The sequence below is a fragment of the Dryobates pubescens genome, chromosome 10, assembly GCF_014839835.1.
Source record: "Dryobates pubescens isolate bDryPub1 chromosome 10, bDryPub1.pri, whole genome shotgun sequence".
Taxonomy (NCBI): domain Eukaryota; kingdom Metazoa; phylum Chordata; class Aves; order Piciformes; family Picidae; genus Dryobates; species Dryobates pubescens.
The window spans coordinates 16,580,324-16,607,797 of record NC_071621.1 but is presented as its reverse complement, the minus strand read 5'-3'; the positions used below and the strand labels follow the sequence as shown (position 1 = coordinate 16,607,797).

Here is a 27,474-nt window from a genome sequence, read left to right as displayed (position 1 = left end):
CAAGATCATCAAGTCCAACCAGCAGCTCAACACCACCATGGCCACTAAACCATGTCCCTAAGTGCCATGTCTGTGCTTTTTTGAACACCTCCAGGGATGGTGACTCCACCACCTCGTGGGCAGCCTGTTCCAATGCCTGACCATGCTTGCAGTAGTGAAATTTTGATGTCCACTTTATACCTCCTGTGGTGCAACTTGTGGTTGTTTCCTTTTGTCCTTTCCCTTGTTCCTTTGGAGAAGAGACCAACCCTTACCTGGCTCCAGGCTCCTTTTAGGGACTTGCAGAGAGCCAGAAACTCTTCCCCACAGCCTCCTTTTCTCCAGGCTCAACACCCCCAGGTGCCTCAGCTGCTCTTCACCAGTCCTGTTGTCCAGACTCCTCCCCAGCTTGGTTGCCCTTCTCGGGACCTGCTCCAGCCCCTCCATGTCTTTCTTGTAGTAAGGACCTCAGGAGTTTTTGCCTTCCCAGTGCCCAGTCCAGTGTGACAATCCCTTCCCTGCTGCTGCTGGCTGCACTCTTGGTGATCCAAGCCATGATGCTGGTGGCCTTCTGGGCCACCTCGGCACTCGCAGGCTCATCTTCAGCTGTCTATCAACCAACCCCCCCCCCCCCCCGATCCTTTTCTTCTGGGCAGCTTCCATCCACTCTTCCCCTAGCCCGGGGCACTCCTGGGGCTGTTGCCACCCAAATGCAGTGTCTGGCCCTTGGCCTCCTCGAACGTCATCGCGTTGCCCTCAGCCCGTGGCAGCCATGGTTAGGCTCCAGAGCGAACTGCCCGGCTCAGAGCCCGCAGGCCGGCAGCCCCTCCCCCGCCCGCCTCACACCGCCTCCTCCCTGCGCTGATTGGCTGCCGACACGTACGGGGCACGTCGGGGCACGTAACCGTGACGCGTTGCGTCAGGGGCGGGGCGCAGGGCGCGCGCGCGGCCGTTGTGTTAGAAGGCGCCGGGAGCGCGGGCAGCTGGAAGGAGCTCGGCCCTGAGGGGAGCGGCGGCAGCAGCAGCAGCACCGGCAACTCCTCCTACTCCTCCTCCTCACCCAGCCCCTTGCTCCTCGCCGGAGCTTCCTTCCCGGCTTCCATCTCCCCGCAGCCTTCTCCAGAGGAGAAAAAAGAGGCGGAAAGAAGCGAGCGTAAGAACGGTCGCGGGTCCCGCCGCGGGGAGAGGAGCGAGAGCGGGGCGGCGGCGGCGGCAGAGGAGGCTCCTCCATCATGTCGTCGGGCGGAGACTTCGGCAACCCGCTGCGGAAATTCAAGCTGGTGTTCCTGGGAGAGCAGAGCGGTGAGTCAGAGCCCGGCTCGGCTCGGTTCGGGTCTCCCTCAGCCGGCGGTGGTGGGGCGGATTCCTCCCTCCCTTCCCCACCCCTCCCGCCGTGGCGGATCCGCCCTTCTCGGGGCAGGGGGCTGGGGTCGCGCCTGAGGAGATCCCCGCGCTCGCCTCGCCCTCCTTCGGCTGTGCCAAACCTTCACTTTATGGGGGGGGGGGGGAAAGAAGTGACTTTGAGCCCCTTCCCCGCTGTTCACAGTGGGGTGGGGGGGTGGGGGTCTGCCGGGTGCCTTCGCCACCCCCTGGCAGGAGCTGCTGTGACCCTGTGGGTGCTGCTCCTTCGGTGACAGGGAGGGACCGAGCGTGGCTCAAAGAAAAGCACAGTCCTCCCCAACCCACCTAAAGCCAGTGGCCACCTCTCCAGAAAGGGTTGCTGATTCATTTGATCCCAGCCCCAATCGTCTCAATCCCCGTCGTCTTCCCATGTGAGGGTTTGGGTTTTTTCGGTGGGGAGGGTGACTTAAACGTGGTGGCAAAGTGGATCCAAGGCTCTAAATATTTAATGCCGTTGGGAAAAAAACCCCACCAAAACCCAAGCCAAGCCTTAAGTGACGTGTCCTCCTCCCCTCGGCGAAAGGCCTCTCTCTCCCTCCGTTTGGAATCTTTCGTGGAGTTGTTGGGGTGGTTTTTTTCTTTTGGGGAGGGGGTGGTGATGAGAAAATAAACGCTAATTTGTTGGATGCTTTGTGCAATCCCGCTCGGATCTTTGCCATCCTGCGAGTAGGTGCAAAATACTCTTCTGTCTCAGGGTGGGGTGTTTGCTCCCTCCAACCACCTTTGGTCTCTCTGCTGGTAGAAGATGATGAAATGCTGTTGTGGTTTTGTTTGTGTTTGGTGGGTTGGGTTTTTTTCCCCCCCTCCCTTCTCCCAGTGGCATGGATCTTGACGTTTCCTCACTCCTATGGAGGTGAGCTTGGTGCTGAGGCTGCTATTATGTATTACGAACCTTTACATCAGGGGTTTCCTTTGGTCTGCTCCTTTTAACCTTTGATTTGAGGTGGGGTTGTTTTTTGGTGTTGGAACAGCTCTTTTCCACATTAAGGCTTCAAGGAGCACAAGTTCAACTGGGATGTATTTTTTGGGCGGGGGGGGGGGGGGGAAGATAGATCACCTGATTGACTTGGTGTAAGGAACTATTTGGCCAGCCATTTTAGGAGGCATTTGGAAGAGGGTCATGTGTGGAAGATAACTGAGTTTTGGTGGTTTTGTTTGGCTTTTTTTTTCCCCCCCCTGAGGTATTTGATAACAGGAATCTTAATTATTCCCTCTGCCTTTGCAAAAGCCCCCCCCTCCCCCCCCAATATTTCCTCCTTTTTCCTCTCTTTACAAACTTTGATTTCTTTTCCCAAGGCTTTTTCCTCTGTGGATGGTTGTAGCACCTGGTGCAGATGTTAAATCGCAGCAGCTCTTAGCTTACACGTGGATTTCTTGTCTCTTCTGGCAGACATAACATCAGATATCTACTTCCTCTAGTCTGTCATTTCCCCCCCCCCTGTTTCTCAGCTAATCATCTTGTGTTTATACTGGAAGGTTTTAAGCAATTCCTGGTTTGCAGCATCAGATCTGGGCAGTGGGGGGGGGGAAAGGGATACTCCACACTCAATATATCTATATATGTACAGATATATAGATATAGCTACTGGTTTTGACTGTGGTTTATGGATGGGTTCAAACTGGATTGGGCAGAGCTGGTGAGGACCCAGCCAGCAGCTGTGGTGTGGGTTTCAGACCTGCCTTTGTCTCAGCTCCTGGGCAATGACTCGGTGACTGAGGCAGCGCAAAAGCCCTTGGTGTGTCCATGCAGCCCCACGGCTGCTGCTGCAGCAGCACCAGCGTGGGCATGCTCCAGCACAGCCCTTTTGGATGATTCTCCTCTGCTGATGGAGAAATGGCTTTTTTCACTCTTCCCCCCCCCCCCCCCCCCCCCCCCCCCCCCCGAATTCAGCTCTGTAGATGCTGCTGTCATGATGTCATCCCGTGTGATTTGTTCTTTGACTGTCCAAAGCGCTTAGCGCTCTCGTTACAAATGGCTCCTGGAAGAAGCAAATGCCCTAATCATGTTCTTCTGGACGACTGAGATAATTGCAGCAGCATCTCTGATGGTGCTGCAAAGGCAGTTGGAGTGGGCTTCGCTTCTGTGGAGCTCCCTTTGTCGTCCTTTGTTTGGAAAGGTTAAAGGCAAAATGTAGGAACCAAGTTTGGGGTTTTTAATTGGAGCAGCTTTGGTGAAAGGAGGCGATCTCTTTGTACAACTGTTGCTGCCTTCTCTGCCTGTGCAGCTCAAAGGTTCTCTGCCCCTGTTGGGAGGCCGTAATTAAAGAGCTGTCCTACTGCTGCTAGTGGTGGGGAGGCTGAAGCCTTCTGCTTCATTTGCATGCAGGGACTTTGCAATGACACAGGCAAGGTTCTGGAGGGCTGCGATGGTGGTTTAGCTGCCTGGTCTCAGCCCTTCCGCGCTGCCTGCACCCAGCCTCTTCAAATAAATGTCTGTGTTATGGCTATCAAATTCTTCCCTGGAGTTCATGCAGGCTTTGCAGCCTTTCCAAGCATTCCCTGTCTGATTTTTAAAGTGGGATTGCACAGTAGGTGCAGTGATTTTTTTTCCCCCTGCTGATATCCTCGATCCAATGCCGTATTACCTTGGTGTGCCTGTGCACTGCAGTGATCCTTCCCAGTTACCCTCACACAGCTGCAGATTCAGTGCTGAGATGCTGATTTATGTTTTTTGTCAGCTCCTCCTTTCCTTGCTCCCCCCCCCCCAAAACCTTGTCACCCTTATCAGCCACTCACATCCTCTGCCTTTATTGCACCAGCTCCTCGAGCACCCGGTGCAGCGGCAAGCTGCCAGCTCCACCCGTGGGTCCTGAGCCCTTGTTAAACGGGGATGTGTGGTGGCTAAATGACATCAGGGTCACTCACAGGCTCCCTTCAGGATTTATTGCAAGTCATTGCTTCTCAACTCCTTGCTTCTCAGCAGCAGTATGGTTGTTGTGTCCCCTTCTCAGTGCCCCTCCCCAGCCTGGTCTGGCTGCTTGCCGCATCTAGTGAGGATTCATTAGGAGCCTGCAACATAATCCATGGCCAACTAGGAGAAGCTTCCCTTTCTCCATCTTTTTACTTATTCTCACACATGTATCATAGAATCCTAGAATTGTTTCAATTAGAAAAGGTCTCTAAGATTGTAGAATCACTGAAATGCCAGGGTTGGAAGGGACCTCAAGGCTCAGCCAGTTCCAACCCCCCTGCCACGGGCAGGGACACATCACACTAGATCAGGATGCTCAGAGCCACATCCAGCCTGACCTTCATAACCTTCAGGGATGAGGCTTCCACCACCTCTCTGGGCAACCTGTGCCAGTGTCTCACCACCCTCATGAGGAAGAACTTCTTCCTCACATCCAATCTGAATCTACCCTTTTCTATCAGTCCTATCACTCCCTGACACCCTAAAAAGTCCCTCCTCAGCTTTCTTGTAGGCCCCCTTAAGATCATTGAATCCAGCCTTCAACCTAAGACCACTGTAGAAGATTGCAAGGAGGGATCTTCACCAGTGCTTGCCTTAATTGAATTAAGGGTTTTTTTCTCAATGATTGAAGATTAAACATAGTTTAGCAGTTTTAAATATGCTAAATGCTTCCTGAAAAGGCAGAGAGAACTCTGTGCTGAGGGATTAGATTGAGCTGTGGTACTGAGGAAAGAGATGCTGCTTTCTGCCTTTGGTTGGGTTTTATCAGATGATTTTCATCAATCCTAATGCCTCAAGGTGAAGAAGTTCTGGTTTCTGGGTCGTATCTGTTGGTCTAGAGATCACCTGAGACAGAGTAGCTTGCAGTAAAGATGGTATCTAGTCATATGTTAAATATATCTCCAATTTTACCTGGCATAGGAACATCATTTCTTGCTAACACCTCTTTGAGTGAGCAGAGCAGAATGCTGGGGCACCACAAATGAAATATTCTTTCATCACGTGGGTTTGTGCTGCAGCTGTTACTGATGAGCAGGTCTGAAGGGCTTTAATGTGTGCAGAAAGCAAAAGAAGCCTCTGCTGTCTCTTTCTGCCTTGCATGGGTGTTAAATGGCTCAGAGTGACCTCAGAGATCATCTCCTCCAAGCTCCCCACCACAAGCGTGGACACCTCTCTACTAGACTCAGCTGCGCAAGGCCTCATCCAGCATCTGAGAGCTCTGGGTGCCAGGGGAAGGGAGGAGAAGCTGATCTGATTCAGAGTTGAATGACTTCACTTTAAAGGTGGAGGACTGGAGGACTTTGTGCTTGGCTATTAGTTATTGGAACATGAGCTAAAGAAACAGGTTGGAGACCACCCTTCCTTATCACTAACCTCATAGAATCACAGAATGGCTCAGGTTGGGAGGGACCACAGAGCTCATCTCCTCCAAGCTCCACACCATGCCCAGGGACACCTCTCAGCTAGACTCAGCTGCTCAAGGCCTCATCCAGCCTGGCCTTCAACACCCCCAGGCAGGAGGCAGCCACAGCCTCCCTGGGCAGCCTGTTCTAGACTCTCACCACCCTCACACTGAAGAACTTCTTCCTCATCTCCAGTCTGACCCTGCTGTGCCTCAGCTTCAAACCATTCCCCCTTGGCCTGGCTCTGGACAGCCTTAGCAAAAGTCCCTCTGCAGCCTTCCTGCAGGATCCCGTCAGCTATTGCAAGGCAGCTCTGAGGTCCCCCTGGAGCCTTCTCTTCTCCAGGCTGAACACCCCCAGCTCCCTCAGCCTGGCCTCAGAGCAGAGCTGCTGCAGCCCTTGGATCATCCTTGTGGCCTCCTCTGGCCTCCCTCCAGCAGCTCTGTGTCCTCCTTGTGCTGGGGACAGCAGAACTGGAGTCAGTGGAGGTGGGGTCTGAGCAGAGCCAAGGGTCAGAATCCCCTCTCTTGCCCTGCTGTCCACACTCCTCTGGCTGCAGCCCAGCATACAGCTGCCTGCTGGGCTGCATGAGGGCATGCTGGGGAGCTGCTCAGCACCCAACACCCCCAAGTCTCTTTCTTCAGGGCTGCTCTCACCCCACTCTGCACCCAGCCTGGCTTTGTGCCTGGGCTTGGCCTACCCTAGCTGCAGGCCCTTGCACTGTGACTTGTTGGCCCTCATGCAGCTGTCCTTGGCCCACTTCTGAAGCCTGTCCAGATCCTTGTGGCTGCCATCCCTGGCCTCAGGTGAGTCCAGCTCACCACACAGCTTGGTGTCACCCTGAGACTTGGTGAGGTTGCCTCAATGCCACTGTCCATGCTGGTGACAAAGACGTTGAACATCACTAGAGCCAGGGGTAGTGGGACCTGAGGAACTCAACTTGTCACTGGTTTCCACCTGCACATTTAGTCTTGGTAGTTTGCTCTCATTTTCTTTACTAGGAATTGAGATTTTTGCTTCCTGAAAAAGCCTGCCAAGCCCAAGTTAACTTGAGGAGTGTCTGGGAGCCAGCAGTGAGCTGTGCTCTTGCATAATGACCTTGGTGCAGGCACTGCTAACAGTGTGATGCCCTATTAGGTAACTGGGGAGCTGCAGGTGGGTTTTGTGTAACTGGTCACACTTCAGCCCATCTGCAGGCACTGCCATCCCTCTGCCACTTCAAGTCCCTCCTTTTTTCCCCCCAGGAATTCTATTTATGAGCTCCAAACAGCCACTCATTTGCCTCACCAGTGGTTTAAGAGGAGGGAAGGAGCCAAGATTTTCATTTCCTGATGCCTTGGGGTTTCTGTGGTAGTCTTCAGGTATTTGGGGTTGTATTTGGACTATCCCCACAAGTCAGAGATTGCAGTGGGTTGGAGGGAACCCACCAAACTCATCCAACCCCCATGGAGTCATCCAGGGACATCTCCAATGAGCTGAGGCTGCCCAGGGCCACAGCAGATCCGATCTTGAATATCTCCAGGGACAGGGACCACATCTCGGCAGCCTGCTCCAGTATTTCACCACTCTCTGTGAAGAACTCCTTCCTGTGGTCATTTTCTTGGATGCTGAATATTATCCTAGTTCTCCCTTCCCTCCACCTCTGAAATGACCCTTTCCTACAGTGATGTCTGGAAGAACAATATCAGAGTTGGAGGAAATGGCTTAAATGGGTTTCTGCTGCCTGATCTCGTGGTGCCTTTTGATGCCTGCCTTGTTTGTGGAGGCCTCTGAAGGATCTTGTCTTCAAAGGAAGAGTAGCTATCCCTTTCTGCACTTCCATGGGTTTTTCTGTTTCTCTCTGAAAAACCATTTGTGAACCTGGAAGGGAAAGAGCTCAGCCTTTGATTTATAATGGATTTTGTGTCTGCTGCCAGTGAGGTCTTTGCTGGCACTTGACATTTTTCTTAGCACAGGATTCAGGTTCTACAAAGCTGCTGTCTGAAGCTTTTGATGAAGCTGAAAATGGGACTAACAGAGAAACAAAGGTGAGGAGCCTCATCTCAGGCCACCTTAGCAGAAGGTCTAGCATTTGGGAAGCAGCAGAGCCAACAGTTGTCAGCCACTCTTCCCGATCAACTGTCAGGCTGTGCTGCCATTCAGTGAGACCTGGACAGTGTGGAGAGGTGGTTGGAGTGGAACCTGATGAAATTCAGCCAGGGCAAGTGTAGGGTCCTGCACTTGGGAAGGAACAACCCCCAGGACAGGTGAGGGGTGACCTGCTGGAAAGCAGCTTCACAGAGAATGACCTGGGAGTGCTGGCAGGCAACAGGCTGCCCAGGAGACAGCAATATGCCTTGGTGGTCAAGAAGGCTGATGGTCTCCTAGGGGGGCATGAAGAATGTGTCCAGCAGCAGGTTGAGGAAGATTCTCCTCTGCCATAGTGAGGCCACATCTGGAGTGCTGGGTCCAGTTCTAAGCTGCTCACTTAAAGAGAAACTGGAGAGAGTCCAGTGGAGGCTGGGGAGAGGCTGAGGGGCCTGCAGCAGCTCTGTGAGGAGCAAAGGCTGAGAGGCCTGGGGCTGAGAGCCTGCAGAAGAGCAGCCCCAGAGGGGAGCTGAGCAATGCTCAGCAAGAGCTGAAGGGGCTGTGGGGGACAAGAGGCTGGGGCTGGCATCTGCTGAGTGCTGCCCAGGGACAGGCCAAGGGGCACAAACTGGCAGCCAGGAGCTGCCAGCAGGAGAAAGTTGTTTGTTGTGAGGGTGGTGGAGGCCTGGAGCAGGCTGCCCAGAGAGGTTGTGGAGTCTCCTTGTGTGGAGAGCTTCCAACCCCCCCCTGGCCATGGTGCTGCTGGGCAAGCTGCTGGGGGTGCCCTGCTGGAGCAGGGTGGGCATGGCCTGGATGAGCTCCAGAGCTCCCTTCCCACCACCCCATGCTGGGGTTCTGTGCATAAAGGCATTTGTTTGATTCCTGTGTGTACAGTAATGATTACAAGCAACCCAACCAAACAGAACCTCTGACTGGTTTGAAATGTGACTCAGAAGAAACAGAAATTCACTGTTTTGACATCAACACCATCAGATTTTTCAAGTCAGCCCCCCAAATTCACCTCTTGTGTCCTGTAACCTGCAAGGACGTTGTGCCAGCTGAATGTTCGTGAACAGATCCAGGTGCTCTGTTACATCTCTTCTGGTCTGGAGCAGGACAGGACTAAGAGCTTTGTTTTGAAAATGAATTCATAGAATTGTCAGGGCTGGAAGGGACCTCAAGGATCATCCAGTTCCAACCCTCCTGCCATGGCCAGGGACACCTCCCACCAGAGCAGGTTGCTCACAGCCACCTCCAGCCTGGCCTTCGAAACCTCCAGGGATGAGGCTTCCCCCACCTCCCTGGGCAACCTGTGCCAGGAAGAACTTCTTCCTAACATCCAATCTGAATCTACCCACTTCTATTTTATTTTTCCATCCCCCCCAGTCCTATCACTCTTTGACATCCTAGAAAGTCCCTCCCCAGCTTTCCTGTAGCCCCCTGCAGATACTGGAAGGCCACAAGAAGGTCTCCTGGGAGCCTTCTCTTTTCTAGATTGAACAACCCCAACTCTCTGTCTCCATAGCAGAGCAGCTCCAGCCCTCTGCTCCTCCTCATGGCCCTGCTCTGGACACCTTCCAGCCCCTCCAGATCCTTCCTGGAACAGAGGCTCCAGAACTGGACACAGTGCTCCAGGTGTGGTCTCAGCAGAGTGGAGCAGAGGGGCAGAATCCCCTCCCTGGCCCTGCTGGCCACACTTCTCTTGCTGCAGCCCAGGCTGTGCTTGGCTCTCTGGGCTGCAAGTGCTCCCTGCTGGCTCCTGTTGAGCTTCTCCTCCCCCAGCACCCCCAAGGCCTTTTCTCCAGGGCTGCTCTCCAGCCAGTCCCTGCCCAGCCTGTATCAGTGCTTGATTGACTTGATAGACTCCAAATGATTAGCAGTTTGACCCATCAGTATCCATCATTTAGGGAAGTCTAAATGTCTGAAAATCATCTTCCGCAAGCAACCAGCAGTCCAAAGATGGACTGGCAGGGAAAGGAGAATTTTTCAGCCTCATTTTCCTGATTTATTTACTGAGCTTCCACAGCTGAGATGCTGACTGAATGGAAGCTTTGTTTTCCCTTCAGCATAAACCAAACTCTTCTGGCTCTTAATAGATTGGAAGGCCCAGGGACAGCTAAGGACTGCATCAGTTCCTTTACATAAGATATTTTCTGTTTGTGTTCCAAACATGATGGGAATATTAACTGGGGAGGTGGGGGGAAAGGCTCTTCTATCTGCTTCAGTAATACTGTCTCTTACCCAGCTGCAGCTTAGTGCACCAGGAATTAGAAGTGCTGATCTGGGGAGCAAATGTGACATGAAATAAAATCCAATGAAACGTTTGGGGTTGGTTGTTTGTTTTTCTTTTCATCTGTTTGTACTATTTAATGGCTCAGGAAATGTGTGAGGGGTATAGACCTGTTATGCTTGGAAAATTAGCCAGCTTGGAGATCATTTTGAGGTGAAAATGGATTTGGTTTGGTCAGCAACCTATGAAATCACAGAATCGGAGAATGGCAAGAGCAGCATGCTTTAAATCCCACTGAGTTCCTCTCAACACCAGGAGCAGGAATTCTTTCCATTGAACCCCAGCTTTTGATCCTGCTTTGCTTTTAGCATAGCTTACTTTCTTCACTTAGTATTTGTAGTGGTTGATGATCCAAGGGCTGGAGCACCTCTGCTCTGAGGGAGCTGGGGGTGTTCAGCCTGGAGAAGAAAAGGCTCCAGGGGGACCTGAGAGCTGCCTTGCAATAGCTGAAGGGATCCTGCAGGAAGGCTGCAGAGGGACTTTTGCTAAGGGTGTCTAGAGCCAGGCCAAGGGGGAATGGTTTGAAGCTGAGGAGCTGAGGAAGAAGTTCTTCAGCAGGAGGGTGGTGAGAGTCTGGCACAGGCTGCCCAGGGAGGCTGTGGCTGTCTCCTGCCTGGGGGTGTTGAAGGCCAGGCTGGATGAGGCCTTGAGCAGCTGAGTTGAGTTGAGAGGTGTCCCTGCCCATGGGAGTGAGTTTGGAAATAGATGATCTCTGAGATCCCTTCCAACCTGAACCCTTCTGTGATGGTTCTATGTGGACACATAGGTTTGTTTTTGGTATGCCACCGAGTTCTTGAGCCCCTTCCCCACTTCTGGCTGCCTCCTGTGTTGTCTGTGAAGCAGAGCTCAGCCTTCAGAGGAGGAAGGAAGCCCTTCCACAGCACAATGGTGACATTTGTTTGATTTGCCTCTTCAGAAGAGGGCTGTAACTTTCCTTTTTTTGTGACCCTCCTTTGCATGTCCTTTCTGCTGAACTGCTCTGATGAGTCAGGATGCTGTCAGGATGCCAGGGCAGGATTTCCCAGCCTGCTGGATAACCTGGAAAGGCTTCTTGGGCTTGGGGCATTACCCCAGAGTGCTGCTTCTGGTGTGCATGAGGGAAGCAGAAGAATCCATTCTGTGATGTCCTGAGTTTGACTTTTAAAAGTAATTTTTACAAGGCCTAACACAGAATCATGGAACAGTTTGAGTTGGAAAGGACCTTAAAGATCATCCAGTTCTGACCCCTCTGCCATGGGCAGGGACACTTCCACTAGACCAAGTTGTTCAAGACCCCATTCAGCCTGGCTTTGAACACTTCCACAGCTTCTCTGAGCAACCTGTTCCAGAGCCTCACCAGACTGATGGGGAAGAAATTCTTCTTGCAGTTGAAAGCCCTCACTCCTCATCCTGTCACTCCATGCCTTATAGACATCCACAGCCTCCCTGAGCAACCTGTTCCAGTGTCTCCCCACCCTCACTGGCAAGAATTTCTTCCCTCATCTCCAGTCTCAATCTCCCCTCTTCCAGCTTCAATCCATTGCCCCTTGTCCTATCACTCCAAGCACTTGTCAAAAGTCCCTCTGCAGCACTCCTGGAGCCCCCCTTCAAATACTGGAAGGCTGCTGTAAGCCGTCTCTGGAGCCTTTTCTTCTCCAGGCTGAATAACCCCAACTCAGAGCCTGTCTTCATCAGAGAGTTGCTGCAGCCCTCTCACCTTCATGGTCTCCTCTGGACCCACTCCATGAGTTCTATGTGCTTCTTGTGCTGGGGTACCACAGCTGGCCACAATCCTTGAGACCCAGTAGGCATGAGAATGAACTAAAGAGAAGAGATGATCCAAAGCCTCTTCCCTTGGAGCATTTTTATGTGCATATTGCTTCCTCCTTGAGTCCTATCACAACACCCAGAACTGGAAATGCCACTGGAAATGCCACTGGCAGCTGCAGCTCTTGAAGCAAATACTTCTGGACCTTGGCTGCACTCCTGAGTGCAGGTGTACACTGCTGTTGCCTGTGGCTGTTGCTTCCATTTTAGTGCACAGAGCTATCTTGTCTAGACCATGCTTTTGCCAAGGAAGCTTGGACCAGATGATCCTTGAAGTCTCTTCCAGCCTGGTGTTCTGTGATTCTCTGATACTTCTAAAGAGTTTCCATGCCTTGTCAAGCTGCCAGTGTCCCCTGGAGATGCCACACAGCTATTCTGAGCATTTGCAGGCTCCTGGTGTTCTCTCATCCAGACATGTGTAGGTGTCCTCAACACACAGGATTAAAGCTTTGGTTTAAATCTAAAGGGTATTTGCCTAGAACTGAAACAGTTGGCAAGAAATCTTGGAGGAATACTGGTGAGCCAGGTAGCTCTTATCTTTATAGACTGGTTTAGGTTGGAAGGGACCTCAGAGCTCATCTCCTCCAACCTCCACACCATGCCCAGGGACACCTCTCAGCTAGACTCAGCTGCTCAAGGCCTCATCCAGCCTGGCCTTCAACACCCCCAGGCAGGAGGCAGCCACAGCCTCCCTGGGCAGCCTGTTCCAGAGTCTCACCACCCTCCTGCTGAAGAACTTCTTCCTCAGCTCCAGTCTGACCCTGCTGTGCCTCAGCTTCAAACCATTCCCCCTTGGCCTGGCTCTAGACACCCTTAGCAAAAGTCCCTCTGCAGCCTTCCTGCAGGATGCCTTCAGCTATTGCAAGGCAGCTCTGAGGTCCCCCTGGAGCCTTCTCTTCTCCAGGCTGAACACCCCCAGCTCCCTCAGCCTGGCCTCAGAGCAGAGCTGCTGCAGCCCTTGGATCATCCTTGTGGTCTCCTCTGGGCTCCCTCCAGCAGCTCTGTGTCCTCCTTGTGCTGGGGACAGCAGACCTGGAGGCAGGATTGGAGGTGGGGTCTGAGCAGAGCCAAGGGGCAGAATCCCTCTCTTGCCCTGCTGCCCACACTCCTCTGGCTGCAGCCCAGCACACAGCTGCCTGCTGGGCTGCCTGAGGGCACTGCTGGCTCCTGGGGAGCTGCTCAGCACCCAGCACCCCCAAGTCTCTTTCTTCAGGGCTGCTCTCACCCCACTCTGCACCCAGCCTGGCTTTGTGCCTGGGCTTGGCCTGCCCCAGCTGCAGGCCCTTGCACTGTGACTTGTTGGCCCTCCTGCAGCTGTCCCTGGCCCACTTCTGAAGCCTGTCCAGATCCTTGTGGCTGCCATCCCTGCTTTCAGGGGAGTCCAGCTCACCACACAGCTTGGTGGCCCCCCCCAAACCCAGCTGCACCAGTGGAAGGTGTGTGGGCATACCTGCTAATGAGGAAATGTTCTTGTCTTTCACTTGCTCTTTTTCATGGCCTGAATTGTGACCACTTAAAACCATTATCCTGTCACCATTTGTGGCCGCATAATTGAGCCCAGTTTCTCCTGCTGCCTGCTGTTTGTCAATGACTTGCTGCTGGGACAGCAGTCAGTGATGGCTGCAGCACAAAAACCCCATCCCCAGTCCCAACATCTCTGTGATTAATGCAGAGGCCACTTTATTCCATTCCTCTGAATGCTTCCTGCTCTGCTTCCTGTGCTTGCCTCTCTCTGGGATTGAGTTACAGCCAGTTCATTTTCTTAATGTTCTTGATAAAACACAAAGGGAAAGGAAATTCAATCTGGAAGAGATGGAGCTAAAAGAAGAGGGGTCCTTGGGAGGGTGTGGCCACACCAGCAGAGCTCCAAGCAGTGGCTGCTGCAGCACTGAAAAGGTTTCTGTCAGGTTGGTGTATGCTGGGGAGGGTCCAAATAGCTGCTGCTGAGGTAGGGAGGCTGATTTCATAGATTCACAGATGCCTAGAATGATTTAGGTTGGAAAGGATCTTAAAGATCATCTATCTCCAGCCCTCTGCCATGGGCAGGGGCACCTCCCACCAGCCCAGCTTGCTCAAGGCCTCATCCAACCTGGCCTTGAGCACCTCCAGGGAGGGGATATCCACAACCTCCATGGGCAACCTGTTCCAGTGTCTCCCCACCCTCACTGCAAAGAATTTCATCTCCAGTCTCAATCTTCCTTCTTCCAGCTTCAATCCATTGTCCCTTATCCTGTCACTTCCAGCCCTTGTCAGAACACCCTCCCCAGCTCTCCTGGAGCCACCCTTCAGGTACTGGAAGGCTGCTCTAAGGTCTCCCTGGAGCCCTCTCTTCTCCAGGCTAAACAACCTCCATTCACACCCTGTCCCCATAGAGGAGGTTCTCCAGCTCTCTGCTCATCATTGTGACCTCCTCTGGACCTGTTCCAGCAGTTCCATTTCCTTCTTGTGCTGAGGGCCCCAGAACTGGAGGCAGTGCTGGAGGTGGGCTCTCAGCAGAGCAGAGTAGAGGGGCAGAATTCCTTCCCTAGTCCTGCTGGTCTCTGGGTCCTACAGAGGCTCTGGAGCTGTCAGCACAGAAACAAGCAGACAGGCTTGTGTCAGCCTGGGCTCAGAAGTTTCTGTGCAGCTTGCAGAGTGAGGCTCTCCATTTGTTTTAATGAAGATTCTGTCTTCTCTGGGAGCAGAATATCCTTCCTCATTACTGACTCTGTCCTCTCCTGCCCATGCAGAAATGGCCAGGAGAAGCTCAGCTTGTCAGGGATGGGAGGAGAGGTTCTCAATGGCCTGACAAAGGGGAGGCTTAGCAGAGGAATCACAACTCAATGGGTTGTGGAATCAGCCAGGGCATGTCTGAAGTGGTGGAGGAAAGGGGAAGAGCCAAATTTATTGAGAGTGTTGCCCTGGTGAGACCACATCTGGAGTGTTGTGTCCAGTTCTGGGCTCCCCAGTTCAAGAGGAACAGGGAGATAGTGGAGAGAGTCCAGTAGAGGCTATGAGCATGCTGAAGGGACTGGAAGATCTGTGTGATGAGGAGAGGCTGGGAGCCCTGGGGCTGTCTAGTCTGGAGAGGAGAAGGCTGAGAGGGGACCTGATCCATGTCTACAAGTATCTGAAGGGTGGCTGTCAGGAGGATGCAGCCAAGCTCCCTTCTGTGATAGGACAAGGGGCAATGGGTGGAAGCTTAGCCACAGAAAATTCCATCTCAGCATGAAGAGGAAGTTGTTTGGTGTGAGGGTGCTGGAGGCCTGGAGCAGGCTGCCCAGAGAAGTTGTGGAGTCTCATTCTCTGGAGAGCTTCCAGACCCACCTGGATGTGTTCCTGTGTGACCTGCCCTGGGTGATCCTGCTTTGCAGGGGGCTTGGACTCAATCTCTGGAGGTCCCTTCCAACTTCTATCATTCTATGATTCTATCTTGAGGGCCATCACAAAGCATGTGCAGAACAACCAGCCAGCATGGTGGCTGTCAGGAAGATGGAGCCAGCCAGTGACAGGATGAAGGGCAAGGGATGGAAACTCAGCCACAGGAAATTCCACCTCAACATGAGGAGAAACTTCTTTGATGGGAAGGTGACAGAGTCCTGGAGCAGGCTGCCCAGAGAGGTTGTGAGACTTACAAGACCTGTCTGGATGTGTTCTTGTGTGACCTGCCCTAGGTGGCCTGGCTTTGGCAGATGACTCAACATCCAGCAGTTCCTTCCACCCCCTCACCATTCTGTGATTCCATGAAAAGCTTCATGTGGGCACAGATCAATAAACTCTGAGAGCAGTGTGAGCTCAGAGCCATGCTCCAGGGCATTTGGGTGGAGATGCAGGGAAGTGGAGAGCTCTTGCTTTGGGAAGAGCAACTGAATCTGCAGCTCATGTTGCCTGGAGGGCTGCAGTCAGGCTTGTGAAGGTGGCTGGCCAGGGTTCAGCTCTCCTGTACAACAGAATGAACTGGCAGAGAGACTCCAGGCTGCATGAGATCAGTGGAGCACAGGCTAGTTGGAGGCCTGTGCCTAGTGGAGTCCACTCAGGGGTCAGTACTGGGGCCAGGACTGTTCAATATATTCATCAATGACCTGGGTGAGGACACTGCCAGCAAGTCTGCTGGTGGCACCAAGCTGGTACAGGAGGGTTGTGCTGCCATGCAGCCAGACTTAGACTGAGAGTTGGGCAGGGAGAAATGGAATGGAGTTCAACAAGGTCAAGGGGATAGTCTTGCACCTGGGAAGGAGCAACCCTTGGGAGCAGTACAGGCTGGGGACTGAGCTGCTGGAGAGCAGTGAAGGGGAAAAGGACCTGGGGGTCCTGGTGGATGGGAGGTTGACCATGAGCCAGCAATGTGCTTTGGTGGTCAAGAAGGGCAAAGCCATCCTGGGGTGGATTAGAAGGGCTGTGGGTGGTAGGCCCAGAGAGGCTCTCCTCCCCCTCTGCCCTGGTGAGGCAACTTCTGGAATATTGTGTCCAGTTCTGGGCCCCTCAGTTCAATAAGGATCTCAGGGAACTGCTTGAAAGAGTTCAGCACAGAGCCACAAAGATGCTGAAGGCAGTGGAACATCTTCCTGCTGGGGAGAGCCTGAGGGAGCTGAGGGCTCTGTAGCTTGGAGAGGAGGAGCCTGAGAGGTGACCTCATTGCTGTTGATAAAGATGTGCAGGGTGAGTGCCAAGAGGCTGGAGCCAGGCTCTGCTGGGTGATGCCCAATGCCAGCACAAGAGGCAATGGTGGAAGCTGAGGCATAGGAAGTTCCATGGAAACAGGAGGAAGAATTATTTCCCTGTGAGGGTGACAGAAGCCTGGAACAGGCTGCCCAGGGGGGTTGTGGAGTCTCCCTCTGTGGAGATGTTCAAGACCTGTCTGGATGTGTTCCTGTGTGACCTGCTCTAGGTGCTCCTGCTCTGGCAGGGGGGTTGGACTGGATGATCTCTGGAGGTCCCTTCCAACCCTTAACACTCTGTGGCTCTCATTCAGGGGAACCTCTGAGCCCTTCTTGACTGTGCTGGGCCACAGTAGGCAGGGCCTCACCTGAGAGGTTTGCTGCCTCCTCTGCCTCGTCTCTATCACCTGATTTTAATATTATTGTGTTTTTTCCCCTTTTTAATTTTCCTGCCTTCCCCTGGTTTCAGAGTGATGCCTCTGCTGCTGGAAGCAGTTTTGTGTCCTCACTCAAAATGGCTGAAAAATCTCTGCATAAAAGCTTGGGTGGCTTTACTGAAGCTGAGCTGCTGCTCGCATGGGTGAAGCTGGAGGTGAATCTCCCAGCAGCTTGAACACAGCTCCTGTGAAAATGGCTGAAATGAAACTTTGAGTTTGCTCTGGCAGCTCAAGGAAATCCTAAGCTGCTTTGGGAATTCCTGACCTTAAAATGCCTTACAGAGAGGTTTTCCCAGGGTGGGTCTCTTCCAACTCAATTCAGGCTCTTGTCATTCCTCCTCAGCTTTCCAAGCTGCCTCCTAATGTCAGTTCTTTGGTTTTCACTTAGAATCCTAGAATCATAGAATTGTCAGGGTTGGAAGGGACCTCAAGGCTCATCTAGTCCCAACCCCCCTGCCATGGGCAGGGACACCTCCCACCAGAGCAGGTTGCTCACAGCCACCTACAGCCTGGCCTTGAACACATCCAGGGATGAGGCTTCCACCACCTCCCTGGGCAACCTGTGCCAGGCTCTCACCACCCTCATGGGGAAGAATTCTTCCTCACACCCAATCTGATTCTACCCACTTCTAATTTTGCTCCATTTCCCCCAGTCCTATCCCTCCCTGACACTCTCAGAAGTCCCTCCCCAGCGTTCCTGTATCCCCCTGCAGATACTGGAAGACCACAAGGAGGTCTCCTCAGAGCCTTCTCTTCTCCAGACTGCACAACCCCAACTCTCTCAGTCTGTCTCCATAGCAGAGCAGCTCCAGCCCTCTGCTTATTCTTGTGGCCCTGCTCTGGACACCTTCCAGTACCTCCAGCTCCTTCCTGGAACAGAAGCTCCAGAACTGGACACAGTGCTCCAGGTGTGGTCTCAGCAGAGTGGAGCAGAGAGGGAGAATCCCCTCCCTTGATCTGCTGCTATGCTGCTCTTGATCACTTCATCATTATGTTCCTCTTTTTTCTGCTTCTTCAGCTTCCCATTTCTCTTTCTTAGTCAAGTTACTTCCTCTGCTGGGTGCCCTCACAGTGGCTATTATCCACCAGCACACAATTACAGAATACAGAATTAACCAGAAAAGACCTTTGAGATTGAGTCCAACCTATCCCCCAACACCATCTGATCAACTACACCATGGCACCAAGCACCCCATCCAGTCTCTTCTTAAACACCTCCAGTGATGGTGACTCCACCACCTCCCCGGGCAGCCCGTTCCAATGGCCAGTCACTCTAACTGGAAAGAACTTCTTCCTCACCTCCAGCCTAAACCTCCCCTGGCACAGCTTGAGACTGTGTCCTCTTGTGTTGGTGCTGGGTATCTGGGAGAAGAAACCAACCCCCACCTGGCTACAACCTCCCTTCAGGGAGTTGGAGAGAGCAAGAAGGTCTCCCCTGAGCCTCCTCTTCTCCAGGCTAAGCAACCCCAGCTCCCTCAGCCTCTCCTCACAGGGCTGTGCTCCAGACCCCTCCCCAACTTTGCTGCCCTTCTCTGGACACCCTCCAGCATCTCAATGTCCTTCTTAACCTGAGGGGCCCAGAACTGGACACAGGACTCAAGGTGTGGCCTAACCAGTGCTGAGGACAGGGCAGAATGACCTCCCTGCTCCTGCTGGCCACACTGCTCCTGATGCAGGCCAGGATGCCCTTGGCCTTCTTGGCCCCCTGGGCACACTGCAGGCTCATGTTCAGCCTACTCTCAACCAGCACCCCCAGGTCCCTCTCTGCCTGGCTGCTCTCCAGCCACTCTGACCCCAGCCTGTAGCACAGCCTGGGGTTGCTGTGCTGGAGTGATGCTGGAGGCCTGGAGCAGGCTGCCCAGAGAGGTTGCGAAGTCTCCTTGTGTGGAGAGCTTCCAACCCACCTTGGTCATTGTACTCCTGGGCAACCTGCAGTGGGTGCTCTGCTGGAGCAGGGGGGCTTGGACTGGCTGAGCTCCAGAGGTCCCTTCCTATCCCAACCCTGCAGGGGTTCTGTGAGGAGCTGCAGTGTGTAGCACATCCTGAAGACCCAAAACGATCTCCTGCGTGCGTTATCCAGGAGCTGGAAACAAGCCTCTTCCGTGTGTCTTGGAGAGTAAACACGAAACAGGAATGGAAGCAAACATCCCTAGCTGCTGAGGCTGCTCCCTGGAGCCCTTGGGGATTGTTCCTCTGGACAAAAATACCCCTGGAGGAGAATGTTTATTTCAAGATGCTGGAGTGCAGATAATTCTCCTCTCAAGAATTTCCTGCTCCAAACTCAATTTCTTTCCTGGTTTGTTTTTTTGCTTGTTTTTCCCCTTCTGTAGCTGACCCTCACGGCATTACCTTTTGATATTGAAAGAAACCCAAACAACAACAACAGCCCCCAGACTGGTTCCCGTGGCTCTTTGGAACTAAATTCTTATCTTTTAAAGGCAAACCCAGAAAGACTTCATAAATCAGCAGACCCCCCTCAGGCTCCCTGGCTTCTTTCCAAGGCATTTGGGGAATGCAGCTGGGAAGAAACCAAATTATTGTCAGCTGGTTGAAGTTCCTGACAGAGGAGCCTGTGTCTCAGGGAGGAAGTTTTGGGGGGTGGCTGGATTAACCTTGTTGGGTTTGCCAGATCGACATCCTTGGGGCTTTGAAGCTCTCAATTTGCAGCACAGGTGGAGCAGGCAGCAGGAGGGTTGAGCGTCCATGCCTGGTGGCCTCGATTCTGCCCTGCTATTCCCCAGGAGGAAAGCTGAGGAGCAGAGTTGTGGAGGAGAAGCAGGGAGTGTGGTGTCAAGATACATTTGAGTTCTTATCAGAAGGTGTTTGCAGCCTTGTCTTGCCTGGGCTTGCTCAAGTGTCTGAGGAGACCCAAGTGTGCAGCTTCTATGTTTTGCATCTCTTCCCCTGGTCTCGGCACTGCTGAGGTCGCATCGTGAGGACTGGAGGCAGGTTTTGGGCCCCTTGCTGCAAGAAAGACTTTGAGGTGCTGGAGTGTGTCCAGAGAAGGGCAATGAACTGGTGAAGGGTCTGGTGAGGAGCAGCTGAGGGAGCTGGGGGGGTTGAGCCTGGAGAAAAGGAGGCTGAAGGGAGAGCTTCTGGCTTTCTACAGCTCCCTGAGAGGAGGCTGGAGCCAGGTGGGGGTTGGTTTCTTCTCTCAAGGGAATAGGACAAGAGGAAATGGCCTCAAGTTGTACCAGGAGAGGTTTTGGTTGGACATCAGAAGAAACTTCTTCACTGGAAGGGCTCTCAAAGACTGGACCAGGCCGCCCAGGGAGCTGGTTGAATCCCCCATCCCTTGAGGTCTCTAAAAGGCACAGAACTGTGGTGCTGAGGGCCATGGTTTAGCCCCAGACTTGGTGGAGTTAGGGAGTGGTTGGACTGGGTGATCTCAGAGGTCTTTTCCCACCAAGCAATTCTGTGCTTTTTGGTTTCCTGTTGCTAAAAATCACTTGTGGGTGGGTTTTTTGGCAGTGGAACACTGGAACAGCACTCAGGGAGGTAGCTGAGGCCCCATCCCTGGAGATACCTAACTGCATGAGATTGAACACATCCAAGTGCCAGGTTCTGTACATTGGCCACAGCAACCCCAGGCAGTGCTACAGGCTGGGCTCAGAGTGGCTGGAGAGCAGCCAGGCAGAGGGGGACCTGGGGGTGTTGGTTGATGGTAGGCTGAACATGAGCCTGCAGTGTGCCCAGGCAGCCAAGAGGGCCAATGGCATCCTGGCCTGCATCAGGAGCAGGGAGGTCATTCTGCCCCTGTATACTGCACTGGTTAGGCCACACCTTGAGTCTTGTGTCCAGTTCTGGGCCCCTCAGTTTAGGAAGGAGGTTGACTTGCTGGAAGGTGTCCAGAGAAGGGCTCCAAAGCTGGGGAGGGGTCTGGAGCACAGCCCTATGAGGAGAGGCTGAGGGAGCTGGGGTTGCTTAGCCTGGAGAGGAGGAGACTCAGGGGTGACCTTCTTGCTCTCTCCAACTCCCTGAAGGGAGGTTGTACCTAGGTGGGGGTTGGTCTCTTCTTCCAGGCAACCAGTACCAGAACAAGAGGGCACAGTCTCAAGCTGTGCCAGGGGAGGTTTAGGCTGGAGGTTAGGAAGAAGTTCTACACAGAGAGAGCGATTGCCCATTGGAATGGGCTGCCCAGGGAGGTGGTGGAGTCACCATCACTGGTGGAGACTGGATGGGGTGCTTGGTGCCATGGGTTAGTTGATTAGGTGGTGTTGGATGATAGGTTGGACTCGATGATCTTGAAGGTCTCTTCCAATCTGGTCTGGTCTGTTCTATTCTGTATTCAAGGTCAGGCTTCACAAGGCACTGAGCATCCTGCTCTAGTAGAGGATGTCCCTTCTGACTACAGGGCTTTGGACTGGATAAGCTTCAGATGTCCCTTCCAGCCAAGGATTCTGTGAGACCCAGGGTCCTGTGCCTGCTGCTGGCATCCCTGTTCTGCTCTGTATTTTTTTTGCCCTCAGCTGTTTTCCTCCTGCCTTGCTCTGGAGTTGCATCACACGTGCTAACCCCTGTGGACTGTGGTGCTCAGGACTCTCTACATCTTGGCTTGGGTTATTTTTGCCCCAGTCCCCAGGTTTTGTCCCTGGGCATCCTTGTCAGCTTGGCTCAGCAAGTGCTGGCTGAGTTCCTGCTGTTGCTGCGTGGAGAGGTGCACTTGACGGGAGGGGAGGGCACAGAATGTTCTCTCGGCACTTCTGTTTCCATCCTTACAAGCTGCCTCTTCAGAAGCCAGACTGCATCAACCTGAAATCAGGACTATTTTAAGATGTTGTTCAAGCTTCTTTCAGAAGAAATCCTCACTTGTGTGTCTGCCTGAAGGGTGAGTTGTGGGAGAAGAGAGCTTCTGTGGAAGCTGTTCCCTGCGGCTCCTCCGTGGAAAGATCTCAGGTCAAGGCTTGGCCCTTGCAGAAGTGCTCAGGAAATGGTAGGTTCTGGCTGAAGGATGGAGCTCAGAGGGTTGTGAGCTGTGCTGCAGAGTCTAGTTGGAGGCATGGAGCTTGTGGTGCTCCTCAGGGGTCAGGACTGGGTCCAGTCTTGTTCAACATGTCCATCAATTACCTGCATGGAGGGGCAGAGTGGACCCTCAACCAGTTTGCACTGGGAGGAGTGGTAGCAGCCCTCAGGCTGTGCTGCCATTCAGTGAGAGCTGGCCAGGCTGGATTGGGGGAGAGAAGCCTCATCAAGTTCAGCAAGGGCAAGTGGAGGGTCCTGCCCCTGGGGAGGAGCAACCTCTTGCAGCAGGATGGCTGATGGGTTGTGGTCTGCTGGAAAGCAGCTTTACAGAGAAGCAGCTGGCAGGGTGGTGGAAAAGTTCATCTGGAGCACTATGTCCAGTTCTGGTGCCCCCAGAACAGGAAGGACATGGAACTGTTGGAAAGGATCAAGATGAGACCAGGAAGATGATCAGAAGGCTGGGGGACAGGCTGGGAGTGTTGGGGCTGTTCAGCCTGGAGAAGAGAAGGCTCCAGGAAGACCTTAGAGCAGCCTTCCAGTACCTGAAGGGAGCTACAGGAGAGCTGGGGAGGGACTTTTGACAAGGGGGGAATGGATTGAAGCTGGAAGAGGGGAGATTGAGACTGGATATTAGGAAGAAATTCTTGCCAGTGAGGGTGGGGAGACACTGGAACAGGTTGCCCCTGGAGGCTGTGGATTTCCCCTCCCTGGAGGTGTTCAAGGCCAGGTTGGATGAGGCCTTGAGCAAGCTGGGCTGGTGGGAGGTGTCCCTGCCCATGGCAGGGGGTTGGAAGTGGGTGAGCTTTAAGGTCCCTTCCAACCCAACCCATTCTCTGATTGTAAATGATTCTGTGATTCTGACTTGCCCACAAGCCAGCAATGTGCCCTCAGGGCCAAGGAGGCTGATGGTCTCCTGGGGTGAGAGGGCAGCACAGGGGCTGGTAGAGACAAAAAGAGGGAGCAGGAGGAGGTGTTCCAATGTTTTTCCAGGTGGATAATGCTGCTGGGGAAGCATTAGGCAAAACTTTAATTAACTCAGTGCTGGAGGGATGGGAAGTTGGTGAGAATCTGTGTAGCATTTTTAATTGGTCTCCAGAACCTTCTCTAATTGGTGCTTGGAAAGCCTGAGTTAGCCTTGTTTGTGGTGCATGGAAGGGCAGAAAGGCTTTAGGAAGATGCTGATAGTTCCATTCAGCATGGGAAATGCTGCCTGGGCTCCCTGAGCTGCTTTCAGCTTACATCAGAATGGTGCTGAGGAGAGTAGAAGGCAGCACTGCTTCACTCCAGAACCCTGTGCCCAGGTGGCCACCCATTGTATCTCCTCCCTTCTGCAGCTGTTGTGTGCCTGAGGATATTGCCACTCTAATGATGCCTTCCATAGCTAATGGAAGTCCTCTGTGTTCCATACCATGAATCCATGCAGGAGAAATGCCTCCTGTGAGACAGACTTAATCTGTGCTGTCTCCTCTCTCTCACCATTGCTGTCTGCTCCATGGGACTTTATCTACTCTTCTCTAACTCACCACTTTTGGTTGGGGGTTTGTTTTGATGAGCTAAATTAGAAGCCTGTCTAAAGTGGACAGGCTGCAGGAACGTCCTGAAGTTCAAGCAGGGCAAGGGGAGGGTCCTGTCCCCAGGGAGGGACAACCTCCTGCTGCAGCACAGCCTAGGGGGGAGCTGCTGGAAAGCAGCTCCGAGGAGAAGGATGTGGGAATGCTGGAGGACAGGAAGATGAGCCAGCAACATGTGCTGGTGGCCAAGAAGCCCAAAGGTCTCCAGAGAGGCATGAAGAAGAGTGTGGCTGGCAGCAGGTGGAAGGAAGCTCTCCTCCCACTCTGCCCTAGTGAGTCCTGGGTCCAGTTCTGAGCTCCTCATTTTAAGAGAGACAGGGAACTACTGGAGAGAGTCCAAGACAGGCTGGGGAGAGGCTGAGGGGCCTGCAGCAGCTCTGTGAGGAGCAAAGGCTGAGAGCCTGCAGAAGAGCAGCCCCAGAGGGGAGCTGAGCAATGCTCAGCAAGAGCTGAAGGGGCTGTGGGGGGCAAGAGGCTGGGGCTGGCATCTGCTGAGTGCTGCCCAGGGACAGGCCAAGGGGCACAAACTGGCAGCCAGGAGGTTCTATTTGAGGATGAAGAGAAAGTTGTTTGTTGTGAGGGTGGTGGAGGCCTGGAGCAGGCTGCCCAGAGAGGTTGTGGAGTCTCCTTGTGTGGAGAGCTTCCAACCCCCCCTGGCCATGGTGCTGCTGGGCAAGCTGCTGGGGGTGCCCTGCTGGAGCAGGCTGGGCTTGGCCTGGCTGAGCTCCAGAGCTCCCTTCCCACCCCTCACCATGCTGGGGTTCTGTGTGATTATGCAACTACATAGCATGAGGAGATTAGGTGGAAATCAAGAACCCAAGAGGCTGTATTCTGCATGGGCCTGGGGAGGCGAGAGGAGAAGATAAACATTTGAGGTCTTGTGGTGGAGTCAGGTAGAGGCTGAATTCTTTTGTGTCCCAATTATCAAGACTTTCCTGTCACTCTTCCTGCTGGCACAAATAGCTCCTGGCAGGGAGAATGGCCCTGTCCATATCTGATGAAGCTGTCTGCTTGATCCACCAGGGTTGTAAATCAAGAGATTTATGAGGAGGGGATCCAGCTGTGCCTGGGCGGTGTAGAAATGCGGTGCCAGGTAATTGTGGCCCTAAGGAACCTAAATGAAGCCTTGTGGATAGGAAGAAAGGCCAAGGCCAGCTGATGTTCCAGCAGAGTGACAGATGCTGTGGTGACAGATGTCAGAGCTCTTGTCCTTCTTGTAATGACTGCAGAGAGCAGGGTTTAATTAGGAGGACATCAGCTGTAGGGAGGAAAGGAGACGGTGAACCAAACTCCAGAGCATTAAATGCTGCAGGAACAACTCCTCTGGAAGAAGCATTCAGCTGCTTTTCTCTGCAGAAATGGGAGGGTTCCCCCCTCCCTCCCACCCCATACTTCATAGAATCACAGAAGGTTAAAGGGACCTGTCAAGGTCATGTTGTCCAACCCAACTTAAAGGGGCTGAGAAGAAAGCTGGGGAGAGACTTTGGAGCAGGGCCTGTTGGAACAGGACAAGGGGGGGATGGTTTGAAGCTAAAAGAGGGAGATTCAGACTGGGGAGAAGGGAGAAATGTTTCATACTGAGGGTGGTGAGAGCCTGGCCCATGTTGCCCAGAGATGAGAGATGCCCAACCCTGGAACCATTCCAGGTCAGGTTATGTGGGGCTCTGAGCAGCCTGCTCTGGTTGAAGATGTCCCTACAGAATGCAGTGGGGTTGGACTGGGTGACCTGGAAAGGTCCCTTCAACCTTCTGTGATTCTATGAAGCATGGAGAAGCCCTGTCCCAGGTTGCCATGGAGGTTGTGGATGCTTCTTCCCTGGGCAGCTTGCTCCAGGCCTCCAGCACCCTCACACCAAACAAGTTTCTCCTGATGTTGAGGTGATACCACAGTAAGTAAAGCTCTCTCTGTGGAGGGGAGATTGACATTGGACATCAGGAAGAAATTCTTAGACAGTGAGGGTGGGGAGCCACTGGAACAGTTTGCCCAGGGAGGCTGTGGATGTCCCCTCCCTGGAGGTACTCAAGGCCAGGCTGAATGAGGCCTTGTGCAGCCTGGGCTGGTGGGAGGTGTCCCTGCCCATGGCAAGGGGATTGGAACTGGATGAGCTTTAAGGTCCCATCCAACCCCAACCCCTCCAGGAATCTATGAACCAATAAACATTTCAGAGCAGATTTAGGAAGCAGAGAATTTGAAACATGTCAGGGGAAGAGAAGGAGCACCAGTAGCAGATCTTGGGCCATAAAATCCTCTTCATTCCAGTTGACATTTAGCTGGGAATGGTTGCATGTCCCTGAGTCAGAGGATGAGGATTTATAAGGCTCATCTTAAAAATGAGAGTGTGAGCAGGTAGAAGGGAGTCCTCCTAGAGTCCTTTTAGCCTCACCCCTTACTGATGCCATTTACTGTTTGGGGGTTTTTTGTTATTACTCCAATGGTCCTCACACTCCTCTAGTTAAACATCTCCTTAGTAATGCCAGTTTGGGACAAAAGCAGTTCAGGGTTGTGGTGTTTGGGCTGGCATTTCAGAATCTCTCCATTTCACTTTGTTCTACTTCACTCAGTGACCAAACACACAGACAAGGTTCTAACAGGTTAATTGATGTGGAAATACCACATCCTGAGAACATCTTCAGACACCTTGAGTCCTGTGTCCAGTTCTGGGCCCCTCAGGTTAAGAAGGACTTAGAGACTCTTGAAAGCTGGGGAGAGGCCTTGAGCACAGTCCTGTGAGGAGAGGCTGAGGGAGCTGGGGTTGCTTAGCCTGTAGAAGAGGAGGTTCAGGGGAGACCTCATTGCTCTCTACAGCTACCTGAAGGGAGGTTGTAGCCAGGTGGGGGTTGGTCTCTTCTTCCAGGCAACCAGCACCAGAACAAGAGGACACAGTCTCAAGCTGTGCCAGGGGAAGTTTAGGCTGGAGGTGAGGAGAAAGTTCTTCACTGAGAGACTCGTTAGCCATTGGAATGTGCTGCCCAGGGAGGTGGTGGAGTCACCATCCCTGGAGGTGTTCAAGAGGGGATTGGATGTGGCACTTAGTGCCATGGTCTAGTCATGAGGTCTGTGGTGACAGGTTGGACTTGATCATCTTTGAGGTCTCTTCCAACCTTGGTGATTCTGTAACATCACCACTATGTGAGGTGCTTGGATGCCCTTGGACTCTGCCCATCTGCCCAGCCTGGCAAGGTCCCTCTGCAGAGCTCTCCTACCCTCTAACAGCTCAACTCCTGCCCCCAGCTTGGTGTTGTCTGCAACAAGCTGCCCAGGGAGGTGGTGGAGTCACCATCCCTAGAGGTGTTCAAGAAACCTGTGGCCGTGGCACTTGGGGGCATATTTTAGTGGACATAGTGGTGTTGGGTTGATGGGTGGACTTTATCTTAGAGGTCTTTTCCCTTCTTAATGATTCTGTGATTTAATGGTGACCTGGCACTTTGGGTTAATGGTTGGACTCGATCTCAGAGGTCTTTTCCACCCTTGTAATGATTCTGTGATTCTCCAGACCCTTCCCCACCTTCATTGCCTTTCTCTGGACTTGCTCCAGCACCTCAGTGTCTCGTAGTGAGGGGACAGAAGAGATCACAGCCAGCTTCTACTTCTATGAATCAGTGTTACCTAAACACTGGATTTGTTCATCCTTCTGATGTGAACACACTGGCACAAGCTGCAGCTGCCAAGACAGCTCCAACTTTGCCAACAAGCTTTGGCCCTCAAGGTCAGCTTGTTTCAAGAAGGCCTCTTGTCAAGCTCTGTTGCTGAGCAGTGTGGTGAGGAGAGAAATTTATTGAGCTGTGCAATACAAACTGGATGCCAGATTCCTTGGAGCCCCATCAATGGTTTCTAAGCCAGACTCCCAAGTCAAAAGGAAAGTTTGGTCCATTAAATGTTTACTCAGCCTGCAAATGGAAGTGTGTGTTTGCTTAGCATCTGGGTGGAGGTTTGGTTGGGGTTGGATTCTTGCAATTGTTTTAATGGTCCACTTGATTCTTTCAACTATCAAGTTTAAAAGATCAGCCTTT

At 53.0% G+C, this 27,474-nt stretch overlaps 1 protein-coding gene across 1 annotated transcript in view; it reads left to right on the top strand.

Annotated features, from left to right (window-relative positions):
* The first annotated feature begins 1,030 nt into the window (after positions 1-1,030).
* The window catches only part of RAB6A (RAB6A, member RAS oncogene family), a 135,404-nt gene continuing 108,960 nt past the window's right edge, over positions 1,031-27,474 (top strand). The window contains exon 1 of the mRNA XM_054164845.1: positions 1,031-1,281. Coding sequence (XP_054020820.1) covers positions 1,212-1,281 — 70 coding nt within the window. The 5' untranslated portion in view covers positions 1,031-1,211. The remainder of the gene's footprint in view (positions 1,282-27,474) is intronic.